The sequence below is a fragment of the Oncorhynchus keta genome, chromosome 8 (genome assembly GCF_023373465.1).
Source record: "Oncorhynchus keta strain PuntledgeMale-10-30-2019 chromosome 8, Oket_V2, whole genome shotgun sequence".
In the NCBI taxonomy this organism is placed as follows: domain Eukaryota; kingdom Metazoa; phylum Chordata; class Actinopteri; order Salmoniformes; family Salmonidae; genus Oncorhynchus; species Oncorhynchus keta.
In genome coordinates this window covers 23,724,328-23,747,440 of record NC_068428.1, presented here as the reverse complement: position 1 = coordinate 23,747,440, position 23,113 = coordinate 23,724,328, and the positions used below count along the sequence as shown (strand labels likewise).

The window sequence follows — 23,113 nt, the reverse complement described above, 5'->3', positions numbered from 1 at the left end:
ATCTCGTTAAGTGTGTTCAGGTGTGTTGGCCGTGCCCATTAATTGGCCACACCTGATCTTAATGAGTGCTTGTTTCCTTTGAAATGGGGTCTGTTTGAATAGACTGAAAGGAACAGCTTTGTATGCATAAACAAACATGGCATGCTAGCTCTATCCTGGTGGGGGCAGTGGACTATTTCCAAGGAGTACAGAAGAGCATAGATTTGAATCTCACTGATGCTGTCACAAAAAAATGTGTTAATGCCTAAGAAAACAAATTTCCATGTGTCTTACCTGTGCTTGAAGTTCAAAATAGTTTACCCAAAATAAGCTAGCAGTGATATTAAAAGTGTTATTGAAACATTCTAAAGTCTTCGAAAGCCAAGTGAACAAACAGATCACTGACCATTTCGAATCCCAATTCTCTGCAATGCAATCGGGTTTCCGAGCTGGTCACGGGTGCACCTCAGCCACGCTCAAGGTCCTAAACAATATCATAACCTCCATCGATAAAAGACAGTACTGTGCAGCCGTCTTCATCGACCTGGACGAAGGCTTTCAACTCTGTCAATCACCGTATTCTCATCGCCAGACTCAATAGCCTTGGTTTCTCTAATGACTGCCTCACCTGATTCACTAACTACTTCTCAGATAGAGTTCAGTGGGTCAAATCGGAGGGCCTGTTGTCCGGACCTCTGGCAGTCTCTATGGGGGTGCCACAGGGCTCAATTCTCGGGCTGATTCTTTTCTCTGTATATATCAATGATGTCACTCTTGCTGCGGGTGATTCTTTAATCCACCTCTACGCAGATGACACCATTCTGTATACATCCGGCCCTTCTTTGGACACTCTGTTAACAAACCTCCAAACGCGTTTCAACAACATACAACACTCCTTCTGTGACCTCCAACTGCTCTTAAAATGCTAGTAAAACTAAATGTATGCTCTTTCAACCGATCGCTGCCCACACCCGCCCACCCGACTAGCATCATTACTCTGGACGGTTCTGACTAGAATATGTGGACAACTATAAATACCTAGGTTTGGCTAGACTGTAAACTTTCCTCCCAGACTCACATTGAGCATATCCAATCCAAAGTTAAATCAAGAATCGTCTTCCTATTTTGCAACAAAGCCTCTTTTAGTCATGCTGCCAAATGACCCTCGTAAAACGGACTATCCTACCGATCCTTGACTTCAGCGATGTCATTTACAAATTTGCCTCCAACACTCTACTCAGCAAATTGGATGCAGTCTATCACAGTACCATCCGTTTTGTCACCAAAGCCCCTTATACTACCCACCCCTGCAACCTGTATGCTCTCGTTGGCTGGTCCTCGCTACATATTTGTCACCAAACCCGCTGGCTCCAGGTCATCTATAAGTCTTTACTAGGTACAAGGCTCTGCCTTATCTCAGCTCACTGGTCACCATAGCAACACCCACCCGTAGCATGCGCTCCTGCAGCTATATTTCACTGGTCATCCCCAAATCCAACACCTGCTTTGGCCGCCTTTCCTTACAGTTCTCTGCTGCCAATGACTGGGATGAATTGCAACAATCACTGAAGTTGGAGACTTATATCTCCCTCACTAACTTTCAGCTTCAGCTGTCAGAGCAGCTTACCGATCGCTGCAGCTGTACACAGCCCATCTGCAAACAGCCCATCCAACCAACCAACTACCTAACTCATCCCCATATTTGTTTGAGTTTTTCTGCTCTTCTGCCCACCAGTATTTCTACTTGCATATCCTCATCTGCACATATATCACTACAGTGTAAATTGCTCAATTATAATTACTTTGCCACTATTGGCCTGTTTATAGCCATACCTCCTTACTTCATTTGCACACACTGTATACAGTCTGTGTACAGTGTGTGTATCTATATACACTGTATACAGATTTTTCTATTGTGTTATTGACTGTATGTTTGTTTATCCGATGTGTAACTCTGTGTTGTTGTTTTTGTCGCACTGATTTGCTTTATCTTGGCCAGGTCGCAGTTGTAAATGATAACTTGTTCTCAACTGGCCTACCTGGTTAAATAAAGGTGAAATAAAATGTAAATAATAAATTCAATGACAGTTATTTTTAAGTTATAAAAAAAATCCTGCAAATAACCTAGAATTTTCATTTTCAGAGCGTTAATAAAGACTCCCAGGAAAGCTTTCAAGGAACCAGAGTAAAATGTTCTCAAAACCTCCATGCAACCTAAAAACGAATTTTCCAGAACAGGTGAGATTTTCAATTCTGTTCTAGGAACATTTAAAAAAACGTTCAGTTTTACCAGTCAGGAAACGTATGGCTTCATTTCCACAACCAATGTGAAACCAAAAACATACACTCCCACAACTTCCAAGGATTCAAATGTGCGAGCCGGGTTGTTACTTTACCCTGGACATATGTACATATACTGTATATCTGGTACTGGTATTTCCACGAATATAGCTCCATTCTTGTGTATTTAATTAATTTTTTGTTAGGTCTACTATTTTTTTTGCATAGTTGGGAAGGGCTCATAAGCAAGCATTTCACAGTAGAGTATACATCAGTTGTATTCGGCACATGTGACAAAAACAATTTAATTCGATTTTTTTTACAGCTACATAATGTCAGGATAGACTACCTCATAACCGCAGACCATGGGATACTGATGCTTGTAGCATGCATGTCACATTTAAGGGACCAAGCCATGGGTTTAGCCTAAAAATAATTGGAATCTTAGATTAATGTTTTTTCCCCATCGAGTTTATGTATCGTTTGGCACTGTATGGAACTATACATCCTTTTGTAAAATAAACACAGTTGACTCTCCCGCTGCTGATCTGTTCCATTGCTTTTAAGCCTCCTACTTCCTGAGCCAATCTTACTACATCCCATCCCAATTTTCACAGTAAGTCATAGGACTTGTAGGGCAGCAAAGTCTAGCCTACATTTTGGGTGAAAAGGCAGCTGTCGATTATCACTTTAAACTGCGTTTCATTTTTTTTATGGCGGTTTGATCGCAGGGGAGGCACTAGAGTAATGTCTTCGGTTTGGCTCATTTGTTTCAAGTGAATTAGTCCATAAATAAATCTCTTTGCAAAAATTCGTCATCTCTCCCATATCTTATTCGACTAGTAGTTGTTCTGTATTGCTTGCCTACATTTTACTCCCTCAATGTTTAATATAACACCCACATACAAACCGCAATAAAAAAATAAAGGGGGGGTGGGGGGTGGCCCGTGGGCTGCTCCTCGCTTTACCAACACGCTGCTTGCATAGTGTCTCAACCACTACCGGTTTCTTTAATATCACGGGTTCCGAGTCTCACCAGTCGGTAGTTAACATCAACAACCCATCAGAATCATCATGAGGCTTTCTACACTTCGCCATGCCTGCCGCAATTTACCGACCCCATCCGTACACCAACCTCGTACGGGAGTCCGGGTGTTCGGCTTGGCGAAGAGCTCCCTACGGCTAGGTCCATCCAGCAACAGCCAGTTGCTTCTCCGGGCTGCTAGTTCCGTAAGCGGCACTACCTCCGCGGAAAAAGCGCCCAAGTTAGGAAAGCAAACGGATGGACCGGGCTACGAAAACATTATCAGGTAAACAAAGCCTTTCAATATATTTCAGTCAATGTATTTTTTATTTACCATTCATAACATGAACGAATGGCCATCTCACGTATTTCCTGAATGTAGCCAACTTGGTAGTTGAGCCAGCGAACGTTAGCATCTTATTCGATGAATACAGCGAACATCCACGCTCCTTGCAATGTTGTATTTCATGTGGGATGTAGCCAGTTTCATTAAAGTTGCTGCAGTAGTTCGTCTTAATAACTTGAGCTTCCCGCGTGTGATCGTCATCTTTTAAGGAGCTGCTGATCACCCAGCTGATGCAATTGTCCACTGTTCTTACTCCCATGCTGGCATTTATGTTTCACACACGTGTAATTGCAACAAATTGTAACTGATACGTGAAAACGTTTCCTGTAAAGACTACAAACAAATGTTCCACAATAAAACATGTACATGATGGTCGCCGTATGTAGTGTACAATCCCCATTCCCCATGGCTGGCTTTGACTCAACCTCCAGTAGTAGGCTACTTGGCACAGCAACGTGGCACCGATCACAAAGTCCCCACACACTCTGTAAGGGAAAGTTTATGTAATTATTACTAATAACATGGTCACAAGTATCATTTCACAAAATATTTGCATATGTTGTTTTTCTTTTGTGGTTCAATCCCTTTTATTTTAATGATCAAACTGTCACTGTAGCCACCAATACAATCTAGATTTACACTTCCAAACATGATATCTGACTATACAATCCAATCATAATGATAAAGCTTGACTACCAGTTGCTTGAAAAGTGTGTGATCGACATTGTCATGCCAAGGATTCTCTTTTGTTTTCGGCTGCTTCCTCCATAGCTTGCCCCTAGGACTACATGTGAATGAATATATGTGGGTTTTTCTGAATCTGGTTTCTCTTGCAGGGAGAATGTTCAAAGGACCAAAGAGGAGATGGTGGCTTTGCAGAGGGGCCACCCTGCAGTCAAACCTACGCTGGCTATCATACAGGTAAACAGGCCGTCTGTAGGTCATGGTGGCCTTAGATATTGCTGCTGTGCTTGGCCGTGGTCAGTTGGGCTGGGTATTGATGGGTTATTCTAGGCTCCCCCGTGATTGTTTTATTGAACCTTTTGGTGTGTGTCTATGTTGCTCAAGGCTTTGTATTCTCGTCTCAAAGGCAGATGAGGATGACCGTTTACTGGAGCTCAACAAGAAGATGGCTGGAAAGGTACATTAAGTGATTCTGTTTCTCTTTAGTTTAAAAAAAGTGATTTTACTATTACGCTATCCTTTCAGTAGGAGTCAAGTTACCTGTTGGTGTTTTTCCACTGTTAATTTCCCCGAATCCCTCGTTTCATAGATTGGCCTGAACGTTACTCAGATCTGCTTGCCCAGAGAATGCACTGAAGATGAGGTGAGTCAAACCAGCTAATACCTACTACACAAATTCCCACCACAATCCAACAACACTCACTGTGATAGGACATCACATCATTGGCTGTTGCCTTCTTCCCACCCTTCCCTGCAAGTCAAATTCTGCCTGACATTCACGTTACTGTGTGTATATCTGTGTGTGTGTCAGGTGAATGCATCTGCATATCTTGTTCTTTCATTGCCTGTCTAATGAGTCAAGCCAAAGTCTCTCTTAATGATCAATAAGTATTGGACACCATGTCATGGATCTCCCCCGAGTACTAGATAGTTGTTGTAGGAAATTGTTGAATCTCTTTCAACACCGTACGTTTATGAGGTTCCTTCCTTCTCAGCTGTGGACCTGGGAATGACCTTTTCCATAGTAGGGTGATGATCATGGTCCTGTGTGTATTAGGTGAATATGGATATCTTTGGAGTGGGTCTAGTGGATGTCTGGATTTCCGTGAGCATGTCTGAGGTGTCTGCTGCTCTACTTTCACTATGTCCTCGGTGCATGTGTTTTCTTTCTTCTCCTCTCTCCCTCCATGTTTCTTTACTTCCACTAACCCACTCTCTTTCCAGGGGCAGCTGAGGTCACTATCAGTTGCCTGAGTGGTTGACCTCTCACCTTCAGAGTGCACACTTCTAGACATCAAGGGCCACATTCTTGCTAGTTTACCTTTATGATTTAACTGAAGTAATTTCTCCCTCCAAATTCCACCCCGTCCTTATCCCTCTCCCCGACACCCTCTTTCTTTATTTGTGTAGATTATAGAGGAGGTGTTGAAGCTGAATGAGGATCCCAGGGTGCATGGTGTGTACCTCCACCTCCCCCCTGCCTCCCTCACCAGCCGGGTCCTCAACACACTCAGACCAGAGAAGGACGTGGACGGGTAACTCATTCATTACAAACACAGCTCAGCGTACTTTCTATAACAACATGTTTGTACAATGTTTTAATCCGTGTAATTACAATATTACCACACAGGTATCAGAGCTTTAGCATTAATTCATCTGTTGACGCCTGTCCCTTTCTGTCCTGGCTTTGTGTGCCTCTTGCCCTGTGGAGTTTCAATGCATTTTCTGCCATGCTGCCTTGAATTTGGTCCAAATCAGAATGTGCTGCAGGACATTAACAGCCCGTCAGAGAGACAGTACTGTGGGTTATTGTAGAGCAACTAAAACATGACCCAATGACAGAGAAACATTCCCTATTATAGGATGACAAGAGTTGCCTTACAACGACAGACAGAATTTTTAAGGTTAAACCACTGTTGGGCCATAGAGCATTGTTAGGGTCATAGCCTTGGCTGGATTATACAGTTGCTACTACCACCATCACCCATGCTGTGCCATGGATTGTAATTGTACATAAATCACATTTGATCTATACTGTAACCCTACCCAGTTATTGCTCATTCATAATGCACAATATGAGGACTATTCTAAAACCACCTGGCCAGCCTACTGCCAATGCTACACTAGCAATGTCTACTACTTGGGCCCTACTTTATGCGTGTGTGTCCTGTCTATACTGTAGTGTGTCAGACCTGAATGTGGGGAGGCTGGTGCGAGGAGATATGAACCAGGGCTTCATACCCCCCCTGGCCAACGCTGTCATGGAGCTGCTGGCCAGACATGGTGAGCAGAGAAAGTGTCACACTGCTACTTAAACTAGACTGGAGTAATTCAGAGCATACCAGCAATGGAGACCACTATGTGTAACTTAAGTCAAGCAGCTAGAGTTCTTCATCACTGATAAGCCTAGCGAGTACGTACCATATGTAATGCATATGTCAAATAATTTTTGTGTTCAAATTGTAGTGTATGGATTGGATTACTATCCAGTTGAAATAGCTTTGCTATTAGTTTAGGGAAGATGATCCACATATGGATACAGTCCAATGAAACAATGACACCAAACTATTACACCATAAGAAAAACACTAGACTACTGAAGACTCTCACTTTTATGGAACCCCGGGAGAGACTATTCTAGGAATATGAGATAAATGTATATTGTACTGTTGAGTAAAAATATACTGTATTTATCTTATACCATATTTTCCTGTTTCCGTAGACACCCCTATGGAGGGGAGGATTGTGTTGGTGGTGGGGGGTGAAGGACCCCTTGGGGTGGCCCTGCAATGCCTGATGCAGAGAAGAGGCATGGTGGTCCTCCACAGCCAGAGGAGCTCTGAGGTTCTTCAGAAACAGGTATGCACACACAGATGCACTTTCATATGGTACACGTACAACATGTGTTTCAATAGACACTTTGTGTTTTGACCACTCGGTGGCAGTGTAGCTCTAATTGAGGCAATACCCTGAAACATGTGAGGTGTGTTTGATTGCTGTCATGCCATGATTAGACTGACAGAGCTTTGAAGACCTGCAGAGATTAAAGCCAAACCTATCTGCATCTATTACCCTGTACTTGAACTACAGAAGGATGTAATTTGAATTAGTTTGCTCACTTCCCTAAATTTTGTCTCACTCTGTCCCCTCTTTCTCCCATCTTCTTTTCTCTCTTATTTTCTCTTGCCTGGGTGATGCAGGCGAACGCTGTAGTCCTGTTGGCTGCGGGGCATATGGATGTCCCTCCCACATGGCTGAGACCTGGGACTGCAGTCATCCACTGTGGCTCCGCTCTTATGACAGGTAGGACTGACCTGTGTCAATCAGGGGGGAATATCGTCATCATAGGGACATTACATAACTGCTTGGTCACAATATGCTTTTAATTAGTTAATTCACTGCTGGATAGATTCTGTAATATACAGTGCATTCGGAAAGTATTCAGACCCCTTTACTTTTTCCACATTTGTTACGTTTCAGCCTAACTTAAAATCTCTTTTTGAATATCTTATCAATCTGCATACAATACCTCATAATGACATAACAAAAACAGGTTGGCACACCTGTATTTGAGGAGTTTCTCCCCTTCTCCTCTGCAGATCCTCTCAAGCTCTGTCAGGTTGGGTGGGGAGTGTCGCTGCACAGCTATTTTCCTTTTTTAATATTTTTTTCCTTTTACCCCTTTTTCCCCTCAATTTCGTGGTATCCAATTGTTTTAGTAGCTACTATCTTGTCTCATCACTACAACTCCCGTACGGCTCGGGAGAGACGAAGGTTGAAAGTCATGCGTCCTCCGAAACACAACCCAACCAAGCCGTACTGCTTCTTAACACAGAGCCATACAACCCGGAAGCCAGCCGCACCAATGTGTCGGAGGAAACACCGTGTACCTGGCAACCTTGGTTAGCGCGCACTGTGCCCGGCCCGCCACAGGAGTCGCGCGATGAGACAAGGATATCCCTACCGGCCAAACCCTCCCTAACCCGGACGATGCTAGGCCAATTGTGCGTCGCCCCACGGACCTCCCAGTCATGGCCGGTTACGACAGAGCCTGGGTGCGAACCCAGTGTCTCTGGTGGTGCAGCTGGCGCTGCAGTACAGCATCCTTAACCACTGCGCCTAACCGGGAGGACCCTGCACAGCTATTTTCAGGTCTCTTCAGAAATGTTATATCAGATTCAAGTTGGGGCTCAGGCTGGGCCACTCAAGGACATTCAGAGACTTGTCCTGAAGCCCCCCCTGCTTTGTCTTGGCTGTGTGCTTAGGGTCGTTGTTCTGTTGGAAGGTGAACCTTCGCCCCAGTCGGAGGTCCTGAGATCTCCGAAGCAGGTTTTCATCAAGGATCTCTGTACTTTGCTCCGTTCGTCTTTTCCTCGATCCTGACTTCTCCCAGTCCCTGCTGCTAAAAACGATCCCCACAGCATGATTCTGCAACCACCATGCTTCACCATAGGGATGGTGCCAGGTTTCCTCCAGACGTGATGTATGGCATTCAGACAAAAGAGTTAATTTGTGTTTTAATCAGACCAGATAATCTTGTTTCTCGTGATCTGAGTCCTTTAAGGTGCCTTTTGGCTTACTCAAAGCGGGCTGTCGTGCCTTATACTGAGGAGTGGCTTCCGTCTGGCCACTACCATGAAGGCCTCATTTTTATTTGTATAACAACTTCAGACATTTCTAAAAACCTGTTTCGCTTTGTCATTATGGGGTCTTCTTGTGTGTAGATTGAGGGAAAATACATTTAATCAATTTTAGAATATGGCTGTAACGTACCAAAAAGGGAAGGGGTCTGAATACTTCCCGAATGTACTGTAGATAGAAATTCAGTATGCAACTGTTTTAACCTTATTATTGAGTTGTTATAACATTGTATGTCTCAGAATATCATGGAATGGAGATGTCTGGAGTGGGACCCCTAACAGCAGCCCTCCGGATGCAGAACGTGGTGCAAAGCAGCAGTCGTTGGGCCCAGGGACAACAGTACAGACCCTGGACACTCCGCAGCCTCAAGCTGCAGCCGCTGTCACCTGTACCCAGGTAAGAACCAGGATGTACCCGTGTCACTGGGCCCTCTATACAAAACACAAAGCTCCCATTTGCACAACCTTTGAATGATGCTAAGAGAGGCAACATCTCTTCTTGCCTTGCCAAACCTCAGCTCAAGTGTAGGAGATCTCACAAAAGGACTTCTCTCAGTATTCTAAGCAATGTTTAGATAATATTGTATTATAAGGTCTGGGGTAACTTGTCCACCCATTCCTCCACAGTGACATAGAGATCTCCCGTGCCCAGACCCCTAAGCCTGTGGACCAGCTGGCCCAAGAGATAGGCCTGCTGCGGGAAGAGACTGAGGCCTATGGCAGAACCAAAGCTAAGGTCCGCCTCTCACTCCTGGATCGCCTCAGAGAACAGCCTGATGGGAAATATGTGTTGGTGGCTGGGTGAGTCTTACCGTCCGTCTGGGCAAGGAATTTAATTTATCCCCCCCGATTCCATCTCTATTCTCACTACACTGCTCACAGAAATGTGCTCACTGTTAGTTTTACTACAAATGCCTGGGAACTAGGTTGTTTGGGTTTCCTCTTGTCAAATTCTACGAGAGAGAGTGAGCTGCCAGTAGGTTTTTTTCTTTTATATGGCTAAACAGAGAGGAAGATATATATATATTTTTTCTTCTTCTTGGAGATGGATAGGGGTCAGGAGACCGTGGAGCCTTGCCTCATGCCTGTCAGGGCCCCTGGCGGTCAGGGCCGGCCCCTCTTTGAAGGGTGTGTGAACGTTGCTGCTCTGACAGATTAGGCCCCACTGCCTCCTTTCATGTGTCTGGCTGAGGAATGCAACCCCTGGCAGACCGGCAGCAACACACACACACACACAGGTTCTGATGCGCTAAACACTCTTTATTTCTCCAACCCAATGCCACAAGCATACACACACACACACACACACACACACACACACACACACACACACTGTCACATAAACACATAGTGTATTCAGAAATATTCACACCCCTTGACTTTTTCCACTTTTTTTGTTACAGCCGGAATGTTGTGTCACTGGCCTACACACATTACCCCTTTTAATGTCAGTGGAGATACGTTTGGAGACATATTTACAAATGTATAAAAAATGAAAAGCTGAAATGTCAAGAGTCAATAAATGTTAAAATCGTTTGATATGGCAAGCCTAAATAAGTTTGTGTACAAGTGTGCTTAACAAGTCACATAGTAAGTTGCATGGACTCACTCTGTGTGCAATAATGGTGTTTAACATGATTTTTGAATGACTTTTTATTTAAACTTTATTTAACCAGGTAGGCCAGTTGAGAACACGTTCTCATTTACAACTGCGACCTGGCCAAGATAAAGCAAAGCAGTGTGACACAAACAACAACACAGAGTTAGTTACACATCGGATAAACAAGCATACAGTCAATAACACAATGGGGGAAAAAATAGTCTAGATACACTGTGCAAATGGCGTAAGGAGGTGAGGCAATAATCAGGCCATAATAACGGAGTAATTACAGTTTAGAAAATGAACACTGGAGTGATAGATGAGCAGATGATGATGTGCAAGTAGAAATACTGGTGTGCAGAAGAGCATAAAAGTACACAAAAACAATATGGGGGTGGGGTAGGTAGATTGGGTGGGCTATTTACAGATGGGATATGTACAGCTGCAGCGATCAGTTAGCTGCTCGGATAGCTGATGTTTAAAGTTAGTGAGGGAAATATAAGTCTCCAGCTTTAGCGATTTTTGGCAATTTGTTCCAGTCATTGGCAGCAGAGAACTGGAAGGGAAGGCGGCCAAAGCAGGTGTTGGCTTTGGGGATGAGCAGTGAGATATACCTGCTGGAGCGCGTGCTACGGGTGGGTGTTATCGTGACCAGTGAGCTGAGATAAGGCAGAGCTTTACCTACCTCATGACTACCTCATCTCTGTACCACACACATACAATTATCTATAAGGTGAGCAGTGAATTTCAAATGTGGATTCAACTAAATTCCAGGGAGGTTATCCAATGCCTCGCAAAGAAGGGCACCTATTGGTTGATGGGATTTTTTTTTCAAGCAGACATTCAATGTCCCTTTGAGCATGGTGAAGTTATTAATGACACTTTGGATGGTGTATCAATACACCCAGTCACTAGACAGATACGGGCGTCCTTCCTAACTCCGTTGCTCAGGGATTTCACCATGAGGCCAATGGTGACTATTAAACAGTTACATAGTTTAATTGCTGTGATACAACATTGTAGTTACTCCACAATACTAACCTAAATGACAGAGTGAAAAGGAAGCCTGTACAGAATAAAAAATATGCCAAAACGTGCATCCCATTTGCAATAAGGCACTAAAGTAAAACTGCAAAAAATAACCTTTATGACCTGAATACAAAGTGTTATTTTTGGGGGGGCAAATACAACACATCACTGAGTACCACTCATGTTTTCAAGCAGGGTGGTGGCTGCATTATGTTATGGATATGCTTGTCATCGGCAAGAACTACATACATATATCTTTAAAAATAGATTTTTTTAGATAAAAATAAACAGAATAGAGCTAAATACAGGCAAAATCTTAGAGGAAAACCTGGTTCAGTCTGCACCAGACACTGGGATAGAAATTCACCTTTCAGCAGGACAATAACCTTAAACACAAGGCCAAATATACATGAGTTGCTTACCAAGATGACATTTGAATTTTACTGAGTGGCCTAGTTTGAGTTTTGACTTAAATCGGTTTAAATCTATTGCAAGGCTTGTAAATGACTGTCTAGTAAATTATCAATTTTACAGAACTTGAAGAATTAAACAAATACATGTCCAAATATTGTACAATCCAGGTGTGCAAAACTCTTAGACTTAACCAGAAAGACTCACAGCTGTAATCGCTGCCAAAGTTTATTCTAACATGTATTGACTAGGGTGTGAATACTTATGTAAGATATTTCTGTATTTCGCTTTCAATGAATTTGCAAACATTTCTGAAAACACGTTTTCACTTTGTCAAAATGGAGTTGTGTAGATGGGTGAGGAAAAAAGTCAATTGATCCAGGCTGTAACACAACAAATGTGGAATAATTCAAGGGGTATGAATACTTTCTGAAGGCTCTGTACACACTGATTCACTATCCGGCTCTTACTTCCCTCGGTCTCACACACACACACACTCTCGCTCTTCTTAAGGGGCCGTCTTTGTTCCCTGAGGGGCCTCACTCAATTGTTGTCAGAAGAAGAGAGCATGTTCACCGGATAGGGAGAGAGAAAGTGCCTCTACCTTTTTCTTCCCTCTTTTCCCACCTTTTACCACAAACTGGGCAACATTGGGTTAAAAGAAGGATTACATTTTAAGTAAATTTTTAATAGGTCTCACAGGGTTCTCACTTTTATATTTGATTTATTCATCTCTAATGTCCAGCGAGATACCAATTGGTCACATGAATTAGTCCAATTGGACTAATGAATCTGGTTGCCTTGGATACAGGCTAAATGTGGTTAGGGCTGTGAGGTGCTGCTGATTAGACTATAGCACGAGTGGACCAGTAACCTACACATTAGATGATGTGAGACCAATGCACTCCCCCTGCTTTGAGTCCCTCTTTCTAGAACTATACTTTATTAGTGTGTGTACGTTTCTCTTAATGTTATCTCTTTTCTCTCCAACACCAGTATCACTCCGACTCCCCTGGGGGAGGGTAAGAGCACGGTGGTCATTGGCCTGGTCCAGGCACTCTCTGCCCACCTCAAGCTCAACTCCTTCGCCTGCCTCAGACAGCCCTCTCAGGGGCCCACCTTTGGGGTCAAAGGTCAGAGAGGGCAGATCTCTACTCGTATATCTATGTTAAAGATATCTATGCTAATAAATGAATCTGTTCACATATCCATCTGCTTCTTATGAGGAGAATGGTATGAGAATGTTGTCTGTGTGACGCTAATTGTTAACATCTTTGTTCAGATTGTAAGGGGATGGAGGTGGAGTAGTTGACTTAGTCCACAGCTCAGCAGTACTCCTGTCTCCCTTGTGCCGGTTGTCTCGCTCTCACTGTGTGTTTTGTCTGTGTGTTCCCCTAGGGGGCGCCGCGGGAGGGGGATATGCCCAGGTCATCCCTATGGAGGAGGTAAGAGACACACACAGGCAGCTCTCAGCTGGACCCACGGCTTCAAAGGGGCTACACAAACACACCAATGTTTAAACTATACACACACACACCCCCCAAGGCGTGCATAACATTCTCTGTGACTAAAGTGTGCGTGAAGAAACAAGGTGGAGGGTGAGAGCTGGAGGGAGGGATATGGGGAGGGAGGCGTCAGACTTCAAAGTCAGAGAGACAGACACTTCAGAGAAGGCTCTTCAGCCTCCCTGCCTTCAACACAAACACCAGCACCGTTGAACTCCCCCCTCTTCGCTCTCTTTCTCTCCTCAATACTCCAGTGGCTGTTACATGGATCTTTAAACTACGTGATGGAGTCTGTTGGACTGTAAGGGCACTGACTGTATTGTGATCTTTGTGTGTCGTAGTGTAGTCACAGAGGTGGGGGTCCAGTCAAGTATAGGGCAACATGAGTTCATAGTCACAGTATGAGACATGGCATATAGCCTGATTGAAATTGCATATAACCCTCCCTTTTGGTTTTCTATGGAACTCTACTCTGTTCAATGAAATTCATTGAGTTCATTAAATTGAGTTTTCACTTCTGTAGTTATTTCACTTTTGAATCTGATGACTTGCTCTCTTTTTGCTCACTCTTCTCTCTCTTTGTCTCTCTGTCCCTTTATCTCTGTCCCATCTTCTTTATATCTTTGTCTCTCTGTCCCACCTTTATCTCTCTCTCTCTTTGTCTCTCTGTCCCACCATCGTTCTCTCTCTCTCTTTGTCCCACCTTCTCTCTCTCAGTTCAACCTCCATTTGACAGGTGATATCCATGCAATCACTGCAGCCAATAACCTGGTGGCTGCTGCTATTGATGCCCGGATGCTGCACGAGGCCACCCAAAAAGACAAGGTGACAGTGATGTCATAATTCAGAGTGATTCTGACATCACAATGGAGATTGCTTTTCAACATCGCCTGTTCTCGAGCGTTTTCACTACTTAAGAAAACATAATATTGTAGGGACTCATGCCCCTTTCTTGACGGTGCTAGCAGCCATGTGAGTGCTAGCTAGCTACCGACCTGAACATTATGCTAGCCGTTATGCTAGCCATGACCAACAGCACAAACAAACGTACTATACATATGCAAGCAGTGAGGAGTTAAACGAACTATACTAAACGAGTTAAATGTCTTTCCTATGGTATAACGGTTTTTCACGCACAACTACCTGTAGCCTACCTGGACACCAGTTCCCCACAATCTCCCATGCCGAGTAGCCTGAAACCACAGGGCTCTTCTCGCAGGCTCTATTACTCTGTCGGAGCATTGCGACTCGTACGTCGAGACTTTTGCCCTGGTTACATGTACATTGAACAACACTCCAGCTTTTCGGCGTGTTTTGTTATTTCCATATAACTAAGTTGTCTCTTTTACACTGGGGTTTAATGGGAAAGCATGTTCGTTTTCCCCAATTTGTGGTCGAGGGGAATTCCTTTTTAGGTGAACATCGTATCGGAGGGATATGTCAGTGTATAAATAAGTTCTTCCATGCAAATCCCTTCAAAGCATTGTTAGATGCCTAAATGTGACACTAGTGAGATCACAATGTTGTCACAGGACCCATTTAACTTCCATATTGTGTATGAATGATGAAATCACCACTTGATATATTATATTCTCTTTTACGGTTCCATCTCTCCAGGCTCTGTACAGCAGACTGGTCCCCTCAGTGAACGGAGTCAGGCGCTTCTCTCCCATACAGATTTCCAGGCTACGTGTAAGTCCACCCAAATTCACTGCCTAAAGTCCTATGTGTATTGGCTATTGTTCAGTTACCTCGCCCAGTTATGTCCCTAAGACCTCCACTAGGTGGCCTCAGTGAGCTGTTTTACTGGTCGTCCAAAGTCCCTTCATAGTACCTCCCACTCTGCAGCACTATCCCATCAACATCACCACTCATCTGTTTGGATTACAGTTAGAGTAACATAGGACTCTATGGTTTACCATAGGTCTTTTATAGGAGTGTTGATAGCAGTCCGGCTTACTGTTAAACCATAACAAACAGATAGGAGATGGAGGCGTGAGGTCCTCCGAACCAGCACACAGCCTCAGAGACACAAACACACAACTTGAGGAAGACTTGAGTGGTGAAGTTCAGGAGGATGTGAAATATTTATCCGTTTGAAGATATGTGGAAGAGGGAGACTGAGAGAGTGGAAGAGCTTTGAGGGAGAGGTACTGGAGGAGTCTCTTAAGAATTGTCTAATGAAGGTAATCTAGGACTAGACATAAATGAAAGATCCGTCTGTCTTCTGCCAGAAATGTCATAATTGAGTATTTTGTTAATGGAAAACAATCTTAGGCACTGCTCCAGAGTCTCCCAAAAAGGTTCTATTGAGTTGAGATCTGGTGACTGAGACACACATACCCTTTAACCGCCATGCTCCTTTGAGACCCCTCTGGGAAAAGTCACTGAGATCTCTTCTAGCCATGGTAGCCAGAATAATGAGCTACTGGGAATGTTTCTACATGACCCTAAGCATGATGGGATGTTAATTGCTTAATTAACTCAGGAACATCACCTGTGTTGAAGCACCTGCTTTCAATACACTTTGTATCCCTCATTTTCTTTAGTGACAGAGAGTCAGGACACCCGTTTAAAACACGGTGCCCTACACAGGGCAATGACCCCAATCACTAACCTGGGATATACTTTATTTTGGACCAGAGGAAAGAGTGCCTCCTACTGGCCCTCAAACTCCACTTCCAGTAGCATCTGGCCTCCCATCCAGGGACTAACCCTTCTTAGCTTCAGAGGTCTGCCAGCAGTAGGATGCAGGTGCTATGCTGCTGGCTTTACCACTGCATGATTCATAAGCTGTTGTTGACATTATCATTTCTCTCTCTCTCTCTCCCGCTCTAGCGTTTGGGCATCAGTGAGATTGACCCCAGTGCTCTCACGCCCCAGGAGGTCAGCTCCTTTGTCCGTCTCGACCTCGACCCCGCCAAGGTCACCTGGCAGAGAGGTAGGACCCTGTCCAATCAGTTATTCCCCCCTCCCATATTACAGGCCCCCCACATGATTGGTTAATGTGTTGATTTGAGGGGTGGAGCAGGGTTTCCGTTAGCCGGTAATTGTAATTGTAGCCGGCCAATTGTGCTGCTGGGATAGAGAAAGCAAGAAAGGAGCCTTGGCCTAAAATGAAAGTTGGAGAGTATGTCTATAGTGAAAAGCTTACAAGGCAGGACTCCAGACTGTGACCATTTAGTCACCAACCCTTTACTTTAAAAAATATATATATTTGAACCTTTATTTAACTAGACAAGTCAGTTAAGAACCAATTCTTATTTTCAATGACGGCCTAGGAACAGTGGGTTACCTGCCTTGTTCAGGGGCAGAAAGACAGATTGTTACCTTGTCAGCTTGTGGATTCGATCTTGCAACCTTTCAGTTCCTAGTCCAACGCTCTAACCACTAGGCTACATGCCGCACTTGGCTGTGCGAGTAAAATAAAATGATTGGTCGTGTCGTTGCTGGCTGCACATTCATTAACCTCACTAAAACATAAAGGTTGGAGGCTGAAACCATGATTTGGACAAAAGGTAAGTACATTATCCTCATGTTTCCTGTAATGAAGGTGTCTGCCTGCCTGTACTTTTTTTTAGCTGGGGCCTGCTGCTGTGTCAAGCGAGACACTCCTTTCCTGGGAGAAAAAAAAATCTGTTTTCTGATTGTATAACTATCTTGTTGCGTCATGAAAAAAATAAACAAAATAGTTTGACCAAATCATGGGCTGGTGCCACGGACTGAAAAACAGTTCCACCAGGGGAAAATGTTAGTCTGGAGCCCCTGCTACCAGGGGAATGTCGTAAATATGGAAAAGTGGTTGTGGACAAAGATGACAAGAATGTTGATGCGGCTAAATCGGGGCTACTGTACAACTTGCTATTCAGTTAGGATACAATTCTGGCGTATTTATAATAAGTTGTTTTATCATTATTATTGTATTTCATTGTTGTTATTGTAGGCCAATGTATTAATCCAAACCAAGTTCTTTAACCCCTGTGTAGTCTTAACATTCAGAATACTCCCCTTGTCCTAAGGGTCAAAAATTACCCGCCTTCACTAAACCCCTAAAATTAAGCAGCTTATTAATTTAATTTTAAACCTCAAATCTATTTTGTATGAGGAAACAACCTGTCATGAATCACAAACTTTGTGAATATCTGGGTTTTCCCTCTTCACAATGCAGAAAGACTGCATTTAATGAGTGGACTAGAGGTCGACCGATTAATCGGAATGACCGATTTCAAGTTTTCATAACAATCGGGAATCGGTATTTTTCGACACCGATTTGGCCTATTTATAAAAATATATATATACCGATTTCCGATTGTTATGAAAACTTGAAATCGGTCATTCCGATTAATCGGTCGACCTCTAGTCCACTCATTAAATATATATATATTATTATTATTATTATTATTATTATTATAATAATATATATATATATATATATTATTATTATTATTATTATTATTATAATAATATATATATATATATATATTTATTATTATTATTATTAGAATAATAATATAATATATATATATATATATATATTTATTATTATTATTATTATTATTATTATATATATATATATATATATATATATATATATATATATATTTTACACCTTATATTTAACTAGGCAAGTCAGTTAAGAACACATTCTTATTTTCAATGACTGACTAGGAACGGTGGGTTAACTGCCTCGTTAAGAGGGGCAGAACGACAGATTTTTACCTTGTCAGCTCGGGGGATTCAATCTTGCAACCTTACAGTTAACTTGTTATGGCTGCAATCCCGATATCAGGATAAGTGTCATCAACAACCGCTGAATAGCATAGCACTACATACAATAAATATGACTATAAATATTTATATTCATGAAATCACAAGTGCAATATAGGAAAACACAGTTTAGCCTTTTGTTAATCCACCTGTCGTGTCAGATTTAGAAATGATGCTTTACAGCGAAAGCAATCCAGGCGTTTGTGGAAGTTTATCGATCGAACGATAAAACATTAAGTACACTTAGCATCAGGTAGCTCGGTCACGAAAATCAGAAAAGCAATCAAATTAATCGTTTACCTTTGATGATCTTCGGATGTTTTCACTCACAAGACTCCCAGTTACACAACAAATGTTCCTTTTGTTCCATAAAGATTATTTTTAGATCCGAAATACCTCCGTTTGTTTGTCGCGTTATGTTCAGAAATCCACAGGAAAGAGCGGTCACAACAACGCAGACAAATTCCAAATAGTTTCCATAATGTCCACAGAAACATGTCAAGTTTTTTATAATCAATCCTCAGGTTGTTTTAAAAATATACAATCGATAATATATCAGCTGCCTTTCACCGTAGGAGAGGGAAAAGCAATACCTATCCAAACTCTGTTGTGCGAGCAAAACTCATGTGACCACTTGACGCGATGTTATCGTTCTGGCTCATTTTTCAAAATAAAAGCCTGAAACTGTCTGAAGACTTTTGACACCTTGAGGAAGCGATAGGAAAATGAATCTGGTTCATATCCCTTTAAATGGAGCAAGGGGAGGCTATGGAACATGGAATTTTCAAAATAGAAGCCACTTCCTGCTTTGATTTTCCTCAGGGTTTCGCCTGCAATATCAGTTCTGTTGTTCTCACAGACAATATTTCAACAGTTTTGGAAACTTCAGAGTGTTTTCTATCCAATACTAATAATAATGTGCATATATTAGCAACTGAGCCTGAGGAGCTTGCCGTTTACAATGGGCACCTTTTCATCCAAGCTACTCAATACTGCCCACCAGCCATAAAAAGTTTTAACTGGTCCAACGCTCTAACCACCTGATTACATTGCACTCCACGAGGAGACTTTCTGTTACGCGAATGCAGTAAGCCAGGGTAAGTTGCTAGCTAGCATTAAACTTACCTTATAAAAAAACAATCAATCAATCATAACCACTAGTTAACTACACATGGTTGATGATATTACTAGTTTATCTAGCGTGTCCTGCATTGCATATAATCGATGCGGTGCGTATCGTTGCTGCAATGTGTACCTAACCATAAACATCAATGGCTTCCTTAAAATCAATACACAGAAGTATATATTTTTAAACCTGCATATTTAGCTAAAAGAAATCCAGGTTACTCAAATACTTATTTTCCACCATAATTTGCAAATAAATTCATTAAAAATTCTACAATGTGATTTTCTGGATTTATTTCTTCTAATTTTGTCTGTCATAGTTGAAGTGTACCTATGATGAAAATTACAGGCATCTCTCATCTTTTTAAGTGGGAGAACTTGCACAATTGGTGGCTGACTAAATACTTTTTTGCCCCACTGTATTTAAGACTTATGCAGGCCACAGAACGGTTCCGTATTTCACTGAAAGAATAAACGTCTTGTTGTCGAGATGATAGTTTCTGGATTTGGCCATATTAATGACCTAAGGCTCGTATTTCTGTGTGTTATCATGTTATAACTAACTCTATGATTTGATAGAGCAGTCTGACTGAGCGATGGTTGGCACCAGCAGGCTCGTAAGCTTTCATTCAAACAGCACTTTTGTGCGTTTGCCAGCGGCTGTTTATGTCTTCAAGCCTATCATCTCCTGAGATTAGTCTGGTGTAATCGATGTGAAATGGCTAGCTAGTTAGCGGGGTGCGCGCTAATAGCGCTTCAAACGTCACTCGCTCTGAGACTTGGAGTAGTTGTTCCCCTTGCTCTGCATGGGTAACGCTGCTTCGAGGGTGGCTGTTGTCGATGTGTTCCTGGTTCGAGCCCAGGTAGGGGCGAGGAGAGGGACGGAAGCTATACTGTTACACTGGCAATACTAAAGTGCCTATAAGAACATCTAATAGTCAAAGGTATATGAAATACAAATGGTATAGAGGGAAATAGTCCTATAATTTCTATAATAACTACAACCTAAAACTTCTTACCTGGGAATATTGAAGACTCATGTTAAAAGGAACCACCAGCTTTCATATGTTCTCATGTTCTGAGCAAGGAACTTAAACGTTAGCTTTCTAACATGGCATATATTGCACTTTTACTTTCTTCTCCAACACTTTGTTTTTGCATTATTTAAACCAAATAGAACATGTTTTATTTATTTGAGGCTAAATTGATTTTATTGATGTATTATATTGTGAAAATAAGTGTTCATTCAGTATTGTTGTAATTGTCATTATTACAAATACATTTGAAAAAATATGCCGATTTAAATCGGCATCTGCTTTTTTTGGGGGGGGTCATCCAATAATCGGTATCGGCGACCTCTAGAGTGGACACCAATTGTTTTTATCACAACACCTGTCATTGTTTTCTTTACTTCATTAGGTTTTTTATTATTATTATCTTTGCTAAAGGTACTACAATAGATAGCACTTGTATAGCCTAAGAAAGTAGCAGAAACTTGCAGAAAGTAGTTTTCAAATCAAATCCAATTTTATTTGTCACATACACATGGTTAGCAGATGTTAGTGCGAGTGTAGCGAAATGCTTGTGCTTCTAGTTCCGACAATGCAGTAATAACCAACAAGTAATCTAGCGAACAATTCCAATACTACTACCTTATAGACACAAGTGTAAGGGGATAAGAATATGTACATAAAGATATATGAATGAGTGATGGTACAGAGCGGCATAGGCAAGATACAGTAGATGGTATTGAGTGCAGTATATACATATGAGATGAGTATGTAAACAAAGTGGCATAGTTAAAGTGGCTAGTGATACATGTATTACATAAGGATGCAGTAGATGATATAGAGTACAGTATATACATATACATATGAGATGAATAATGTGGGGTATGTAAACATTATATTAGGTAGCATTGTTTTTAAAGTGGCTAGTGATATATTTTACATTTCCCATCAATTCCTATTATTAAAGTGGCTGGAGTTGAGTCAGTGTGTTGGCAGCAGCCACTCAATGTTAGTGGTGGCTGTTTAACAGTCTGATGGCCTTGAGATAGAAGCTGTTTTTCAGTCTCTCTGTCCCAGCTTTGATGCACCTGTACTGACCTCGCCTTCTGGATGATAGCGGGGTGAACAGGCAGTGGTTCGGGTGGTTGTTGTCCTTGATGATCTTTATGGCCTTCCTGTGACATCGGGTGGTGTAGGTGTCCTGGAGGGCAGGTAGTTTGCCCCCGGTGATGCGTTGTACAGACCTCACTACCCTCTGGAGAGCCTTACGGTTGTGGGCGGAGCAGTTGCCGTACCAGGCGGTGATACAGCCCGACAGGATGCTCTCGATTGTGCATCTGTAGAAGTTGGTGAGTGCTTTTGGTGACAAGCCAAATTTCTTCAGCATCCTGAGGTTGAAGAGGCGCTGCTGCGCCTTGTTCACGATGCTGTCTGTGTGGGTGGACCAATTCAGTTTGTCTGTGATGTGTACGCCGAGGAACTTAAAACTTACTACGCTCTCCACTACTGTTCCATCGATGTGGATGGGGGGGTGTTCCCTCTGCTGTTTCCTGAAGTCCACAATCATCTCCTTAGTTTTGTTGACGTTGAGTGTGAGGTTATTCTCCTGACACCACACTCAGAGGGCCCTCACCTCTTCCCTGTAGGCCGTCTCGTCGTTGTTGGTAATCAAGCCTACCTACCACTGTTGTGTCGTCCGCAAACTTGATGATTGAGTTGGAGGCGTGCGTGGCCACGCAGTCGTGGGTGAACAAGGAGTACAGGAGAGGGCTCAGAACGCACCCTTGTGGGGCCCCAGTGTTGAGGATAATAATAATATAATAATATCAGCGGGGTGGAGATGCTGTTGCCTACCCTCACCACCTGGGGGCGGCCCGTCAGGAAGTCCAGTACCCAGTTCCACAGGGCGGGGTCGAGACCCAGGGTCTTGAGCTTGATGACGAGCTTGGAGGGCACTATGGTGTTTTGAATGGATTTTATTGAAGGGAAACAACTCTTGAACTTTTTTTGGCAACGTAGTGATATATTCTTAAACTGTACAATGAGAAATTCAACCACAAAATACTAGTTTAATCCCATTTTTTTAACCATTGCCCCCACCCACAAGGTGTATAAACAATAAGAATAAGATAGACACAAAACAAAAACGTGAAGAACATAAATCAGCAATACATAATAAAATGAACAGTGAAAATCTCTTGCATTACAGATTTACCTCTGAATGGAACCAGTTGCTCATCCACTGTTACTTCAGGCCCAGGGTTGTAGAGGTAGGGTAGACGCTCCACCCACTTCTCCCAGACCTCTCTTATGGCCGCCAGTTTGTCTCTCAGACATCTTGAATGTCTCGGTTATCAAATTGTAGCATTCTTGAGAAAGTGTGAAAGACTTTTAGTGGCATTGTGGCACGGAAAATCGCCCTTCTACTCTCTGCATCCCAGAGACGAGATGTAGCCTCACCTCGGGACGTATACACACCCGCTAAGATTAGCAGCCCTATGTAGGCACGCAGGTCAATCTCATCCATGCTTTTCCAGTTGTCTCCATATTTACAGAAACCCTCCAAATTTGTCATCTCCAGGATGATTTTTTATTTCGATGGCTGGCGTGATGAACATGTAGAATGTTGAGGCGATGGTCCTGGGCAACTGCATGTCTTGTGGGCCCTGGGGTCATCCTTAAGTCATTTTGTGCTGCCATCCTGCCCTGGTTGT

At 42.7% G+C, this 23,113-nt stretch overlaps 1 protein-coding gene across 1 annotated transcript in view; it reads left to right on the top strand.

The window, feature by feature from the left end:
• The first annotated feature begins 3,172 nt into the window (after nucleotides 1–3,172).
• Nucleotides 3,173–23,113, top strand: part of mthfd1l (methylenetetrahydrofolate dehydrogenase (NADP+ dependent) 1 like) — a 91,953-nt gene continuing 72,012 nt past the window's right edge. The window contains exons 1-15 of the mRNA XM_035760034.2: nucleotides 3,173–3,569; nucleotides 4,466–4,550; nucleotides 4,720–4,770; nucleotides 4,903–4,956; nucleotides 5,724–5,848; nucleotides 6,496–6,596; nucleotides 7,035–7,171; nucleotides 7,513–7,615; nucleotides 9,193–9,349; nucleotides 9,580–9,753; nucleotides 12,989–13,125; nucleotides 13,391–13,437; nucleotides 14,215–14,322; nucleotides 15,115–15,189; nucleotides 16,336–16,438. Coding sequence (XP_035615927.1) covers nucleotides 3,334–3,569; nucleotides 4,466–4,550; nucleotides 4,720–4,770; nucleotides 4,903–4,956; nucleotides 5,724–5,848; nucleotides 6,496–6,596; nucleotides 7,035–7,171; nucleotides 7,513–7,615; nucleotides 9,193–9,349; nucleotides 9,580–9,753; nucleotides 12,989–13,125; nucleotides 13,391–13,437; nucleotides 14,215–14,322; nucleotides 15,115–15,189; nucleotides 16,336–16,438 — 1,693 coding nt within the window. The 5' untranslated portion in view covers nucleotides 3,173–3,333. The remainder of the gene's footprint in view (nucleotides 3,570–4,465; nucleotides 4,551–4,719; nucleotides 4,771–4,902; nucleotides 4,957–5,723; nucleotides 5,849–6,495; nucleotides 6,597–7,034; nucleotides 7,172–7,512; nucleotides 7,616–9,192; nucleotides 9,350–9,579; nucleotides 9,754–12,988; nucleotides 13,126–13,390; nucleotides 13,438–14,214; nucleotides 14,323–15,114; nucleotides 15,190–16,335; nucleotides 16,439–23,113) is intronic.